At 39.5% G+C, this 16,125-nt stretch overlaps 1 protein-coding gene across 2 annotated transcripts in view; it reads left to right on the forward strand.

The window, feature by feature from the left end:
• The window catches only part of pam (peptidylglycine alpha-amidating monooxygenase), a 34,102-nt gene that overhangs the window by 15,876 nt on the left and 2,101 nt on the right, over positions 1 to 16,125 (forward strand). The window contains exons 9-25 of one of the 2 annotated variants that reach the window (XM_020601052.1): positions 417 to 465; positions 645 to 712; positions 1,626 to 1,706; positions 1,794 to 1,870; positions 2,771 to 2,874; positions 4,760 to 4,953; positions 5,174 to 5,233; positions 7,818 to 8,093; positions 9,912 to 10,041; positions 10,686 to 10,802; positions 10,909 to 10,981; positions 11,523 to 11,733; positions 12,644 to 12,847; positions 13,295 to 13,413; positions 14,192 to 14,288; positions 14,393 to 14,443; positions 15,745 to 15,990. In XM_020601052.1, the coding sequence (XP_020456708.1) occupies positions 417 to 465; positions 645 to 712; positions 1,626 to 1,706; positions 1,794 to 1,870; positions 2,771 to 2,874; positions 4,760 to 4,953; positions 5,174 to 5,233; positions 7,818 to 8,093; positions 9,912 to 10,041; positions 10,686 to 10,802; positions 10,909 to 10,981; positions 11,523 to 11,733; positions 12,644 to 12,847; positions 13,295 to 13,413; positions 14,192 to 14,288; positions 14,393 to 14,443; positions 15,745 to 15,990 (2,157 nt within the window). The remainder of the gene's footprint in view (positions 1 to 416; positions 466 to 644; positions 713 to 1,625; positions 1,707 to 1,793; positions 1,871 to 2,770; positions 2,875 to 4,759; positions 4,954 to 5,173; positions 5,234 to 7,817; positions 8,094 to 9,911; positions 10,042 to 10,685; positions 10,803 to 10,908; positions 10,982 to 11,522; positions 11,734 to 12,643; positions 12,848 to 13,294; positions 13,414 to 14,191; positions 14,289 to 14,392; positions 14,444 to 15,744; positions 15,991 to 16,125) is intronic. The other variant, XM_020601053.1, reaches the window with a different exon arrangement.

A 16,125-nucleotide genomic window follows, 5' to 3' on the forward strand; every position in this document is an offset into this window, starting at 1 on the left:
GGCTGTAGGTAGAGGTAAAGTGGACAACAACCAGTGGCTGTGAGCTCTGGTGGACCACAGTCAGTTTCACCGAGGGAGGGGAGAGGGTGGGGGGCTTGGTGGCGGGACAACGATTCTGATTGGATAACCTTTCACCTAGAACTGTCAAATCGAGTTTGATGAAAGCTGGTATCTATAATGTGTGTAATCCCATACAACAGCCTTGCAATAGAAGCTGCCATAATGAATCTCATACTGCTCTTTCAATCTCTTTGAGGATCTGCTTTGCTGTGTGGTTAAATCGGACTGCATCAAGTTGACAATGCGTTTCTAACATACAGCAGTATCATCCACTTCTGTTTATTTAATTTATGTAAATGACAGTGTTGATTATACTTAAAAAATGTATACCTGACAGTTTTATTTCTGTTTTGCAGACCATCATAGAGATTGCTCAGGACTTACCTTAAGAATGACAACCAAGCCGTAAGTATTTACTTAAAAGTGTCATCTTATCTATTGAATGCTAAAATAAAAACTGTTATCAGACAGAACTTGGAACTTTCCTGCTTGTTCAGTATGAGCAGCATGGTGTTCAGAAGAATGTACACATCAATACTGAGCCTCCTATCCTCTAACTGTGGACTTTTGTGCCCTCCTCAAAGGCAGCCATTTTTTGCGGGCATATACCTGCTCATGTCTATGGACACAGTCATCCCTCCAGGAAAAAGAGGTATGTTTGGTTTGTTTTTTGCTTGATTTAAATTTGTGACACTTGGAAATATTAAATTCCTCTTATCTGAAGACATCGTCATACCTTCTTCCTGAGGTTTTACATCTATTAAGAAATTTGGTTGTGTTGTTGTTTGGGCAAGGAAAAGTTAACTATTAAAGATTTATGTTAGAGCTGCTCTAAGCATATCCACTGGATAATTTAAGCAAAATTTGTCCAGATTATTTCTCCTGGCTCACTTAGACTTGTATTAACACCAGTGTTCAGTTCAAACCAAACACCTGCTGGGAGCTTTCAGTGCAGTGCTTCATTTGACTTTTCCATCAGATCTGTCATAAAACATCCTAATCTCTAATAGATGGACTCATGTGCATCAAACACAAATATTCAAACAAATATAATCTGACTAAACTTTCATCAATAAGAATATCTCATACCGTAGAGCAGAATGTAATGACACAAACACATTCATCATTCAGGTGTTTGTGATGTGCATGACTGATTAAAAAAATCATCTCTGTGGAGAGGGCACAAGTAGAAAAATACATAAACAATAGCAGAGGGAAAAATTGTCTAATTTAAAAAATATTTTATAGTTTTTCCAGCTTTTTGTCTCTCAATTTCTATCTCTACATATAATTTCAAATATCTATTAATTTAGGAGCAAAGGGCAGTCAGTATCAATTAAACATAGTATTGGACTGGTAAGTTACCAAGCTCTAACTGTAAATAAATAAGTAAATAGATGAACACATCCGCAGTTTGTGTATAGCACACTTACTACCCAAACCATCCACATGATCCACATTCAAATGTAGCTGTGAAGCACATTAAAGGACAGGAGGGACAGAGATGTGCTTACAGTGGTCATAGATTGGGCCTTCCTTGACATCCTGTTATTTTTCTTTGTTAGTAACAAATGCAGACATCGCCTGTGATTACACTTCATATCCCATCTATCCGTTTGCCTTCAGGACCCACACACATCGCCTTGGTGAGTCATACTAGAGAATTTAGGAGTCCATTTCAGAGTAGCTTCTGTCAGTGTCAGCGGTAGTCTGGAAACGTGTTTCTGTTGCAGGTAAAGTGGTCAGTGGCTACAGGATCCGAGATGGGAAATGGAGCCTGATTGGAAGGCAGTCCCCTCAGCTACCACAGGTATGTTGTCAGATCAGAAGGCAATTAAAAAGTGACATTTTCACAGCATCCCAGTAGCTGAATATTTAAAGGCATATGCCATATACCCACAATGTCCCTGGTTCAAGTCGGGCCGAGCCCATGTTTGCAGCCCATGTACATCTGTGGACAAGCACAAACCATGACAGGACCTTAACACTATGTCTACACAGGATACAAACAGCAGCAGCATCTTCAGTGCTCCACCTCCATCTACACAGGATGTGTTCAGGCGCGGTATTGAGATCAACCCTATTTTGGCAGCACTCAGCGCCAAATAGTCACTGTAGTTGTGTAAAATGGAAGAAAATAGTCCTGAAGCATAGCAATATGTACTGCTAGTAAAAAGAGAGGCTTTAAACAGACTGTGTAGACAGCTGGATTGCTTAGAAGCATATTGTTCCATCAGACATCTGAGAGAGAGATGATGGAATGTGGCTGAAATGCTTTCTGTAGACACATTAAGATGGAGAAGAATTGGGCTCTGATAAATGGTACAGGATTCAGATTGAAATACATGATTTTACATTTTACACCCTTTTACATACTAGCTTGACTCGGTGGCTTTGCTTGTTTCTGTTGTTTGTGCAAAGCTAACTAGCTGCTAGCACCAGCCAAACTTATGACTGCTCTGTTTATAATTCTAAAACTCTTAAATATTTGTGATGACAGAATCATGTCATGTACAAAGATATGGGCCCAAATCAGAGTGCCTGTGATTATCTGTAAGCTGATTGTTCCCAGTTGTTTTAGGAGTTAGTAATTGTCAGTTTAGATGTGTATTGTGACTAATGCACCTGAATTCAAGCAAGAATATATTGATCACAGTCTCTCAAATAGTGTTGTTTGCATTGCTCAGCAGCAAATGTGTTTTCTCTCCAGGCTTTTTATCCTGCCAGCAAGGAGGTGAATGTGACATACGGTGACATGCTTGCTGCCAGGTGTATGTTTACTGGTGAAGGTAAAACCTCCAAAACTTACATTGGGTGAGTTCTGTTATAAATCTCGGTGCACCAAATACATGGTTACACTGCATTTTAGGTGACCTATATCTCAAAAGTACCTTTTAATTTTCTATGGTTTTAATGTAGGTTAACAGTAAAAACTAAAGCATTATAACCAGCCACTCATATGCAGAACAGCACTGTGTTAAAACAAGGCAAGGCTCTGTCTTGTTGGGGTTGTGTTGTTTTACTTATCATGAGATGATGAAATATGATTCAGGAAGCCCGGTTTGAATGATATATCTTTTTAAGGACTTGTCAGACACCAAAACACAGCACAGGGGTTTATAATACTGTAGATAAGATTTTACACCCATGTTATGATCAGCTCAAAGGCCACAACAACAATAGGGAGATTAATGGGAGATTAACAATATTAAAACAACATTTATTCAGTTATATTGTAAAAAGCAGGCATAAGATGCGGAAGTCAGTGTCAGTGGTGTAAGAGATGTATGAATGCATGAGAATGTGTGTGGAGTGTGTTGTAGTTGCACAACAAAACCAAGAGATTACACTCACACAAAACGGAACAAAGTGGTGCATGGAGACAAGCACGCTAGTCCACAGGGAGGGTTTTATGAGCTTGAGAGCATTGGCCAAAGGCTCCCAATCACCACTCAGTCACCTTAAGGTAAGTACAATCCAAGCCACAGCTGATCAAGTAAGGCCTTTGAGTAAAGCCTCAGTTCACATTCCACAAGACCTGCAGGGAAATGAAGTAACATCAGTGACTAAGAAATGGCAACTTTTTTTTTTTTTTTAAGAACTAGAGAAGGATAGAGAGACAGACAGGGCATACTGGGTGAGAAAGTACTCTGACAAGTTTGGTCTTTAAGCAATTTGTGAAGAAAGAGGGATCTGGCTGACCGGATCAAGTTTCTTATCTCATTCCACTACTGAGTGAGCACACAGGAGAAGAATTTGGATTGAGATTTCCAGCCTCACAGTGATGGCAGGATGAGTCGTTATTCATTTTCAGGTGGCAGTGAACATTGAGGCTCATACACCCGAATGAGTGTTCAGATAGGTGAATACTGTGCCAGTGGCCACTCTGCAATTCAACGGTCATAATCAGTGACTTGAACTCAATATGAGCCGCATCAGGGAGTCATTGGAGAATAATGAAAATTGGACTGATGTGCTGTCTTCGGTTGAAAACCGAATGTGCTGCTGCATTTTGGACCATGTGCAGAGGTCTTACTGTGCATGCTAGCAGCCTGGAATCACCAGGAATTCAGTCTTAGAGCAACGACGTCTCTTATTTCTGACTACTGAGTACTGCACTGTTTCCCTTAGAAATGTTTTTCAGCAGCAGTGGTGGAAAAAGCTTAAACTGACATTTGAATTGTTACATAAAACAAAGCAATTTACCCTCAGGCAAGCGGTTTCCAATTCCAGTGTAATGTGTTTTTTCATCTAATCAAGTAATGTTTGTTCCTAAACCTAACAAAATAGTTTGTATGACAAAACCGTGATAGTTTCATAACTATAATGGTATTTTTATGACAGTTTTTATGAATACTGAGTTCCAGTATGCTTGCCATCATGCTCATGACTGTTTCCATGATGAAGCAAGTCTGTAAAGCTTGCCATTGTGAAGTGTGTTGATGTTAATGCTGGTGGAGTTCTGCAATTCTGCCTCTCAGCATAGTAGCGCTATTTCAGAGGATGCTCTTATGAGAGGGAAGGGAATGATTATGGGCCCTAAAAGGTGATGTCATTGTGTGTGCATGTATTTGTTTATGGGTATCTAGTTTATCAGCAGTGTGTTGAGGCTTTAATGATACAGATAAAGCACCTGTCTTTTTACATCCTCATAGTAATGTGATGTATTTTTCTCAAGCTTCATTTGTTTTGTGTGCAGTGGGACCTCTAATGATGAAATGTGCAACTTCTATATAATGTACTACATGGACAGCAAACATGCAGTCCCCTACATGAACTGCATGGAGACGGGCTCTGAAGAGCTCTTTCAGCATATTCCAGCTGAGGCCAATGTTCCCATCACTGTCACTTCAGGTCATATGAACTCCATGATGCATATGGGACACTCAACAGGTACAAAGGCATCAAGTACTGTTGCTCTAACCCAGAGTTGTTCAATTTAGCATTTTTACCTTTTCAGTTGTCTACAGCATGAAAGTACAGTATGCTATTGTAAGGTGCACACTCATTTTTTACACTGACCTCCATGGCTGCATTCTGGTCTTGTTTAATTCTAAGATAATTGACATTTTTTAAAAGAATATATCTAAACTCTAAGCTTTTTCCTTCCAAGATCACCAAGACCACAGATTGCAGTTGGATACAAACAAAGAAAAGCAAGTTCTGGATCAGGGTAAGTTCAAGGACAATGAGATGCACAACTGTGCTATTATAACTGCTCAAGTGTGTGCACAGTTTTTTCCACTACACAAACTCCTGCGTGATAATAAGACTGAATTCCTATATTATTCTAGTTGTATTAATGTGTGATATATGTAAAGAATTCCTGCCCCTGAAACATTTCTGCATTTCCCATTTCCAACCAAATTCAGAAAAACTGAGAAGCACAATCAAAATGTCTATCGGTTGTTTTAGAATTAGATTTTAGATGAAAAAAAAAACATGTCATTCCATATTGTAATTTTGCATTTTGGTTTATGTTGGCTGGTTTGTGATTCCACATTTATTTGTGTTGTGGTGAATGGCTTTCTGTGCTCATTCCACAGTAGCTCTGTTGGGTTCAGGTCTGGGCCATTCCAAATAGTGGAATTTCTTTGTTTGAGCTCATTCTGTAGTAGAGTTACGTCAGTGTTTGTTTCCCCTCATTGATGGCGAGCTAATGATGCTCTCTCTGTGCTTCACTGTTGTCATGTTGCATATATGCACCGTGAGTTCGTAAACTTACAGTATGAACAGAGATGTGAGCCACTTCCCATGATTCCTTTAAGGCGTTAGCTGTTGAGCTTCTTTACCTCACATAACATTCTGAGCTGTCTTTGGAGTCATCTTAGCTGGGTGCCCACTTCTTGGTAGAGCAGCCACAGAACTAAATCATCTCCATCTGTAGACAGTTTGTCTAACTGATTAATATCTAAACTCTTCAATGACTTTTGGTTTGGATTAGCCTAGGCCTTTGTACTTCTTCAACTGGACTTGCTTGAGGTTCTTGAAGATGTTTCACCAGGAGCTGCTTTAGTTCTTACTAACTAATGGGGAGTCACAGACTTTTCACCTCTGTGGGGTGGTGAACACTGTCTGCTTCCCTTCTTCCTTGTGTTCTACTGGTTCTGTATTACATACCTGTTTTTGGACCATCTGCCTGGGTTCTTGGACGTGCCTTGTTTGCATTGCTGATCTGTTTCTGACCATTTATTCTTCCTTACTCCACCATCTATTTTCCTTGTTTGGTTTTGCCTGCCCATACTCTGAGTAGCTTGTTTACTTGTTTATTAAAGTATTCTTACTGCATCTGCTAGCCAATCTATCTTCACCTACATCCTAGTCATTTTCACTGTCTCAGCTAATGTAGGAATCAGGAGCTTTCTTGTCAGTCATAGTGACGTCTTCCACCAGCTTGAAGTCTCGGTGTGAGATGAGTAGTAGACTAGAAGCTTGGTCATGAATTGATTGACAGCTGTGAGGTCCCACCCCAGACTTTGGTTTTCTCTGATTGTTTAGAAGTGTGACGGATAAATAAAGTGTGCTGATATAATTGCGATTTTTAGATGAGAAGATCCAGGTTATTGAGACACCATTACAATGGTTAATGTATTTATCACAATTTAATCTTCTGTACTCACAAATATTAAAAACAAACTAACCTTAACACTAAAAGGGACCTATTTTAAGATCCTGTGAGCAAAAAGACATAAATTCAGTTAAGAGATTTTGACTGTTAAAAAACAGTAGAGCCAGAAGATGTGGAATTTAATGTCATGCTAAAATAGGGATTTGGAATTTGAACATTCAGATGGTCTAGCACCTTCACTGCAAACATCTAATTTAATACTAATGACAGTGTGAACAAAATAAGAGCAATAATAGTAAAAGGCTGAAACCTATAAAATGAGTGATATGTCCATGAATCTATTACCCTGGTGCATGCTGGGAGAGTTTCTACCTTATATATGGTGAAACTATGGATGAATGAAGTTTTATATATATAGAAGTAAATCCTTGTACAGTCATATTCTACAGTACCAGAAAAAAATCTTTTGATAATTCTCTAGGTTGTATTCTTTAAATCTAAGAATAATAAAGACTTGATCATTTTCTGTGGACAGTTTCTTCTAAACCATGCTGTATTTTTGTTCCGATTATTTTGTTACTTTTGTTTTTCACATGTAGGCATTATAAATATACCTGTTATATTAATCTGTCCCCATCTTTACAAGAAAAGCAAAAGTAAAATAAGTTCATTGTTCCTGGGTGTGAAAACATATTGTTGTTGTTGGTCAGATTGCCAGCTTTAGGTTAGCACATCCTGAAATCCTGCCTAAGAGAATACTGTATGTGACATCTAGTATAGGTCGGTATGTGTAGGTAGAATGGACATCAGTAGTACAAGATCATATGGGTGTTTTAAGGTAACAGTATAGACTATACATTACATTAGGTTGTATTACAGTAGCTAATACTGGCCCTCTTTAAATAGCATGACACTCATCATTCCTGTCTAACACCTTTCATTCTTCAGAGCCAACGTTTCACAGCCCCTAGTTTCCTGCTAGGTACTGTCTACCAAACACTTTAAAATTATAGGCTATGTCATGGACAATAAACAATAATTGTATTTTATCTTTATGAAAGAAATATTTCACCAGCCTTCCTAACAACAACACTGCGCTAGTCCCCTATAGCAAGAATTTACCTTTAGTCTACAGTCTTCTTGTCCTTTATTTCCCTTCGTTCCTGTCCTTCTCTGTCTGTCTGTGCAGGTGACTTCTATTCTCTTATGTCCAAGCTACTAGACCAGAGTAAGGATGTAGGTCACATTCATATATACAACCCCAGCAAGATGCAGAGAGCCCAGGCTGAATTGATGGATCAGTTTGATAGCTTAATGCAAAAGAAAGACCTGGTCTCTCCTAGTGTCTCACTAGCCTACCAAAGCAGGGGGGATCCTGTTTTGGTGAGGGACAGAGTCCACAAATTCCATCAGCTTGAGACCACAGCCAAGCCACCAAGAGACATGCTGCTAGCTGAAGGACAAGGTGGGTCCTGGATGCTGTTGTACTGTATGTCGTTGGTGCTGTAAACACCCCCTTTTTGTTTTTGCTTGGCCCGGTATTCATAAACTGCAACACATACACGTGTTTGGACACCCCTTCAGCTTTTGCATGCAAGTTGTAATTGTGATTTTTATGAAGTAAATAAAACCAGTGGAATAGAAAATCAGTTTCTTTTCAGAGTTTCAATCCTGCTTTTTTTAACTAGCTGTAACACTCTTCATCTTCTCTCCCTTCGTTGGCACATTGCTGCATGTCTTTCTGTCATTTATAGATCAGTGGAATAATATGAAACAGTTAGCAGGGATGTGTATTTAATCAGCCGCATGTGTGTATGAGTTCTCATGCACATGCAAGAAATGGAGACCCACACATGAACAAACAGCTTCATAGCATTACTACAGGTCAAAAACTCTACAGTGAGCCCTTAATTCCTTTGTAGCGTGAGTGAGTGGGTTGATAATTGTTCTGTTAACACAGGGGATGGTGTTCCAGAACAAAACGACTAGTCCGAAAACAGTTGTTGCATTGAGTTAAAGGGCTCCCCTTGTTATTGGAGAAAACATGAGGAGGCGGGATCTGCTTCTACCTTAATGGACGTGGGTGTGCACAGGGTTGGAAGCTCTTTTCATTAAACTGCAGACCTTTTGGAGTGGTTTTGAATCAGCCACCAACAACAGGACATCACTAGTTACAGGAAACCATTTCCCGACACTGCTGACCACCATGAACTGGTAACCACTAACCTGAGTGTATATCAGGCTGTGCTGACATTAAACTATAGAAGAATATTTTACCCAGAATTCAAAAGAAAATGCCCAATTTCCAGTTTTGTGGCAGTGGTTTTATCAGATTTTAAGGGGAGAGGTAGCTGTATTTAGGTAGCTAGCTGGCGGTAGCCCTTAGTGAATGAGGTCAGACTCGGCTCCCAGACTGTGCCGGACTAATCAGCAGGCTGCTGCTCTTTAAACCACCCCTCCTAATTTACATCAATGGTTTGAAAATGAAAATGGGGCATTTTTAAAAATGGAGAACAGAGTTTTCCATTTGGAAAATGGTAATTTTCCTTTTTCTTTTTTATTTCAATTTTGGGAAAAATATTCCTCCATATTAAGCCGGTCTAAAATTTGAAAAGCTGTTTTGTTGTTGTTTTTCTGTATGTGTAAAAACAACTTGTGTCCACACTAACAGTAAATGAAATTCACTTGTGAATGTTTTATGTTTGATTTGTTACTGGCTACAGAAAAATGACATTTTCTTGTTTGTATTTAGTGAGCGAGAGAGACAGGTGAGAAAGCCAAATGAATCGGACAGGGAGATGTCATTCCCAGAAATGATTTCTGGCACTTTTCATGTGAACATTTGAGTACAACAGTATGGATGTTTGAAAGTGTGTACGATCACATTTAATCAACTGTCTTGCCTTTCTGTACAGACAGTGTTTCCACACTGCTTTCATGTGTCGCTCTTCAGAACAGCTTCTCGATGAGCTTGGACAAACATGTTATCTGGCCCTTGGACTTCATGTTCATATGTCAATAACAGAAATCCTTTTGAGAGAGGTAGTGCCAGTGTGCTAGAAATAGAGTGATTCACCAGTTTTGGTCATTTGGCACCTCATTGAAACATTACGCTTGTTTGTTCATCTTGGGGTTTAATTTGAGCCACAGATACAGTAATTGCCACAAAAAAAAAAAGAAAAAGATGTCTGTGTGAAGCCTCTTCTGTTAACAGTTACTGGATGCCAGCGATGAGATTACCTTAATTCATGGGTTTGTGTGTGTCTGTCTCTGTGTGGTGTAGACTACCATTTGGAGCAAGTCTCATCATGGCCACAGAGTCCTCTTCAGCTGGGTCAGGTGTCAGGACTTGCCCTTGACTCAGAGTCTAACCTGGTCATTTTCCACAGAGGTGACCACCACTGGGGGGCAGAGTAAGTTACTTTCACTTGTGTCACATCCACACATCACATCTGTTGATACAGGGATTCTGGCAGTCCTTGAAACTGAAAGATCTTAACATATAATGTTTGAATGTCATTTGTTTATCTGGAGAGCTCATTACCACCACCTCTTTCAGCCATCCATCAGATGACATATAATTCATGACTGGCAGACAGCACAGATTTGTTTTGAAGTCCACCCCACAGTTCCTCATTTTTAGGCTTGTTGCCAATATATTTCCAAATTTGCTCATAAACAAAAGCTGATAATCTTACCAGGGCACATGGACAAAAATGACGGCAATAATAAAACATTATTGTTGCAATTAGATAGAAGGTACTTTATGCATCTTTTAATAGTTTGTGATAATTCATGCCCATATTGCCTTTGCTAGTGGTTAGTGAACTTCTGTGGGCTTTGTTTGCCTCCTTTGGTTTCTCGTTTATTTCCCACTACTGTTAGTGGATGGCAGAACAGTTACTATAAAGCTTCTGTCAGTGGAGCTAATGTGGCATGGATGACAGCTGGGTGGAATAAGGACAAGCACTCCAGAAAAATAAAATCAATGAAAAAAAATATCTACACTCTCGGTGTGGAAATGCCAATAAAATCTGTCTTTTCATATATTTTTCAGCTCTTTTAACAGCCAGGGCAGATACCAGCAGAGGTCCCTTGGTCCTATCCAGCAGTCCACTATTTTGGTTGTGGACCCCTCCAAAGGCAAAATACTGAAGGCTTCTGGCAGAAACATGTACGCTATAGTGTACTTTAGTTGTCTTTATTATGAAGGTGACTGTACCCTCATTACAACTAGAGTGAAAACTGTCTTGTAGTGATGCATTTCTCTGATGTTGCAGGTTTTACTTGCCTCATGGAATAACTACAGACAAGGAGAATAATTACTGGGTCACCGACGTGGCTCTTCATCAGGTACTGTAGCTACTGTAACCTCGTTGAGTACGTCTAACCACTGGCTCTGGATAAGCTACTTTAGGCAGCCGGTCACTTATGATTGTATTAGTTTTATGGATAATGTAACCTACAGCTTTCCTAAAAGTATTTACTCATAAAGTGAGTAAGCAGTGAACTACAAAAGCATGACATATTTATAGTGGCGCATGTATTGTACATAAGTAATATCAGTTACATCAAGTTTATACGTGGATTCATGTCATATTCATATTAGAGTGGAAACTGATCATTATTTGACCTGTAGTAATATATTTCTTTAACAGTGTGTAATGATGGCCTGCTAATGATTCAACCATAATATGTGTACACATGTAAATTATAATTATATTTTTTAATTATAAGTAATGGTTCTACACCATTAAATAGTGTAAGTCATTTGTAAGCAGCCGTTCCGTTGCTTGAGTATTCAGAATAGATTGAGGTGCATATACAGCTCATGTCTATGAAGACGTGATGCAACAGGACCAACAAAGAGTACCCCCTCCTATGCACTCATCAGGTGTTAAAAGTGAGCAGTGACGGCAGAGACAGAACGTTGCTGGTGCTGGGAGAGGCTTTCACGCCAGGAAGTGACAACAACCACTTCTGCCAGCCCACTGATGTAGCTGTTGACACTGAGACTGGGAATATCTTTGTGTCTGATGGCTACTGCAATGCTAGGATAATGAAGTTCTCTGCTGATGGCACCTACCTGTCTGAGTGGGGCGCAGGTAGGAATCCAACGCTACAGACACACATACATGCTGTGTTACTATCACTTCAGTGAACATGACATTGACCTACATCCATTTCCTGAATATTTGCCCTAAGCTGAACCTAATAGTGATTTTTACATCAGATCAAAAATTATAATATGTAATTAAGATGTCAATATAAAATGAATGCATACCATACCATTCATAAGTAAAATAACCAGGTGAGTAAGTCAAAATTACCATTTGATAAATCACCAGTTACTCAGTGAGCTAGATTAGTATCCAGAAGTGAATCAATAGGAAATTAATCTTAGTAAGAGTCACTGAATATTCCAAGTCAAATCGGGGTTTTGAGGAATTAACATTCAATCATGAGCAGATTAAAAAATATCAAAGCCAAAATAAAAAATATACTGTAGTGGTATGATGAAGTGTTTTAAGAAATCAAATAATAATGAAAATACTCCAAATGTACTGCTGCTGACGGTAGAGTACCCTTGTTTGCATTAAATTAAACTTTCTTTTTTTTTTCCTGCACTATAAACCTGAAAACTAGAACTTTTTCACTCAGCCTTTTTCTTAAGAGTTTTTCTTTATCTGGCTCTGATATTGTGCCACATAAATAAAATGTGAATTGACATGGAATACACCATAAATGGATGTGCTGTGATTAGGGATAGTCTGATTCCCAGTGCTGATTCTTTTCTGGAATTTCATCTTTTTTTTTGTTGTTTCTTGTAGATTTTTGTTTCATTTTATAGTACTTGGTAACACTGCTATGGACTATTTCTGGTAACACTGCTGTTTTCTTCATAGAAGAATCAGCGTATTAATAATGTGTTAATTCGGTAGGTTACACATCACTAGCACCAGTGCATGCAGTCTGCACATGTTCATCTATTTTGTCTGATTTATCTGACTGAAGGCTCATCAGACAGGAGGCGGCGCGTACCGTTCCAGATCCCCCACAGCCTGGTATTCCTCCCTGACAGACAGGAAGTTTGTGTGGCTGACAGGGAGAATGGACGTATTCAGTGCTTCATAGCAGAAACTGGAGAGTTTGTCAAGGAAATAAAGAAAGAGGAGTTCAGAGGGGAGGTGTTTGCTATCACCTACAGCCCTGCAGGAGGTGAGCTGACACATGGACATTAATCATATCTTGTCCATTTTTCTTGTTCTTTAGTTTCCCTGTTCCTTAGTTGTAATGTGGCTGACTGTGGCTATAGAGCTTTTTAAATGTTATGTTGCTTCTTCCCATCACTGAACTATTATTCTCTTTAATCCCACTTCAGTCCTAATGAAACTTTAAAGAGGTCCTTTTTTAATTTAAAGAGGTACTCATCAAGCAGAGAGTCTGACAAAGATGCCACTGAATTACATTAAGGGAACGATCCAGTGTTTTTGGAGCTTGACTCGTATTAAGTGGTAAAATTCAGGATATATTTGCTAGAAGGTCTAGAATACACCATTTAATAAATGGTCTTATTTAAAGGATTCCCTTTGTATTGTGTAATCAAAAGAGCTTAATCATTTCTTTTGGGTGTGTGTGTGTGTGTGTGTGTGTGTGTGCATGAAGGTGATGGCTTGATCTTTGCAGTGAATGGGGAGTCTCCATATCACTCGGCTCCACTCAGAGGTTTTGTAATAAATTATTCGACCAAGGATATTTTGGACACCTTCAGCCCAAACACAGAGGTAAACACATACACACACAGACACTGTATACACAGATGTGCGCTCTGTCTCTCTCTCATTCCTATATAGACTGTACTGAACAGCTGGTGTAGGTTCTGCATGATTAGAGACAGCATCTCATAGAACCACTAGAGCCAAACGTCCTCAGTTATTTTACCTACTGACACATAATCAAGATTACATGTAACGGTTTACTCAGTCTGTCCAGCTGTGCATTTCTTTTAAACTGGCCTTGCTTTACTTTATCTCAGTTATCAGGTTGTACTAGTTTTTCAATCACTATGCACAGTCATTAATGAACATTTGGAAAGCGCATCACTTTAACAATGTCCAGCATCTTCAGACTTCTGTCATCTGCTTTAATCTCACTGAAACACGGTACTTACTTTTTATTCCAGAAACATTCAGAGTTAATATTTGCAGACCGTGGTGGGTGTCACTTGGGCTTCTGTCTGTACCAAGTACCTGTCAGAGATGTCTGTGGTGAAAGATTTAAAATCCACACCATCATATCTGATAAGGAATAAGTCATCATGAGTGTTAATGGTGATATACAGTATAAGCCATTCTTCTTGCATTTCTCCATCATCTCTATTGAACATATGTTGACATTTCATTAGGTCCATTTCTTTCTGGCTGCACAGACATCCCACTGTTATGGGCTGGGTCTTTGCCCTGCTTTCGTGCACCACTCGGACAGTGGAGTGAGGAGATAATATTTTTTTTAATAGTTGTAACTGCAGCTTTTGCATTAAACTGCATTTTCCTTCATTTGCAGGCGTTTAAAATGCCTCATGACATAGTTGAAACCAACAATGGCAGTGTCTTTGTCGCGGATGTAGGCAGTAAATCGGTCTTCAAGTTTGCCACTGAGAGTAAGTTTAGCTTCACTGAGAGTCAAACTAAATGCTCAGATGCACAGAATCCCACTTAACATGTGTGTATGTGTTAAGTAAAATTTTGATTCACTGTTTTCCAGAGTTTCATCGCTCTGTCAAGAAAGCTGGAATTGAGGTTCAAGAATTTCAAGGTGGGTATTGTTGAGTGTACAGATTTTCAGATTTACAGATTTGCTTCTGATGTTCATATTTGCTGACTCTACAAGGCAGTGGTAGCCAAAGGGTTAGAGAAACAAATAATAAATCAAGGTAAAAAAAAAAAATGGGCAGCGCACACTGGCAGCATATAACACACATCAAAACACCTGCAACCACTGTTTTCTGAACAAGCCCTTAGTTTGTCCCAGTGAAACGATGTATCTCAGCTGTTTCTCCTGATGTTTCAAGATGTACATCAGCATTCATAAAACAGCATTCTGTCCCCATTCAGCTGACCGCCTCTTCCGTCCATCTGGTGCATGTGGTGCGTGCTATTAGACATCACATGGCTCAACACAACTGATGTGTGTTGCACTTACACACACTCAAACTAGTACCAGCTACTCGCCAGCAGTTTGACAGCCTCCCCCTTGGCTTGTATTCATTCTTGGTTCTGAGACGTCTATTCAATAATTACCAACCAACTTTGGATTTCTTTACCTGAATGAACCTCCCACCTATTTGCATTTCTCCTCCCATCTGTACATTACACACTGCACACTGTGCTGAGCATGAAATTACCAGACAGAGCAGCAAAGCGAATTTCAGTGCAAGAAAAATGGCAAAATAATGGGCCAGGTGGCCGCCAGCCAGGGAAGACTCAGGGTTCAGGTCCATCGATTTACCAACTCTGACAGAAAATTTTAAGAAAGAAACTGGAGCTATGAAATATCAACACATATGAGTAACATAGCAGGTGATTGTGGTATTTTTCAAGATAATGTCTGCTGCTTATACTCCAGTGTAATCTTTAAAGTCAGAAGCTTTATCAGTAATCTTATATTTGATTTTTGAAAAATGAAGATTTACCGTAATTTCCAGACTATTGAGCGCACCTGAATATAAGCTGCACCCACTAAATTTAAAGCGGAAAAACAGTTTGTACATAGGCGCAGGTGTCCACGTTGTAACATGAGATATTTCGACAGCCAGATCGATCGCCTTTAACTTGAAAGTTGCATCAAATGCATTTTGTCATGTGTTTTCCATGATGAGGGTGTGTGCATGAAGCGAAAAAAGTAGCGGCTTATAGTCCGGAAATTACGGTATTTCTTTTCCAGAGAGAATAAAACCAATCATGTACTGACTGTGATGAAAGGGGCTCTCCCAAAGAGTTATTCTCTTCCTCTGGGCAGTACTAAACTATGGTTGATTTTCAGTAGCTTCGCTATAATTAAAAACCTGGAATCATGGAGTGGCCGCCCTCTTCATCCCAACATTTCTCTCTGTGTAGAAATGAAGACATTTGTCCAAACTAAGATGAGGCCAGAGCACAACATGTCAAAGACGTCAGCTGTCCAAGAGAAGCAAACTGTGGCTCAGCTGCCTCAACCACAGGAAGAAGCAGAAAAGGAGAAGAAGAAGAATGCAGCAAGCCCAAACAGAGAGGGTGTATTCCCAGCTATCATTACTACACTGCTGCTCATCCCTCTGCTGGTGGTCATTGCCATAGGAGCGTTAATCTGCTGGAGAAGAAACAGTATGTATGACAGTAACACCCTGGGGCAATGTATGTATGACTAGCTTTAAAGAACACTTTTTTCAGGTTTGTCTATACAATGCCTATATGAATATGGAAGGGGTTAATTTATCACTGTAAGCTCAAATTGGCCCC

Source organism: Monopterus albus, unplaced genomic scaffold, assembly GCF_001952655.1.
Source record: "Monopterus albus unplaced genomic scaffold, M_albus_1.0 scaffold50.1, whole genome shotgun sequence".
Taxonomy (NCBI): domain Eukaryota; kingdom Metazoa; phylum Chordata; class Actinopteri; order Synbranchiformes; family Synbranchidae; genus Monopterus; species Monopterus albus.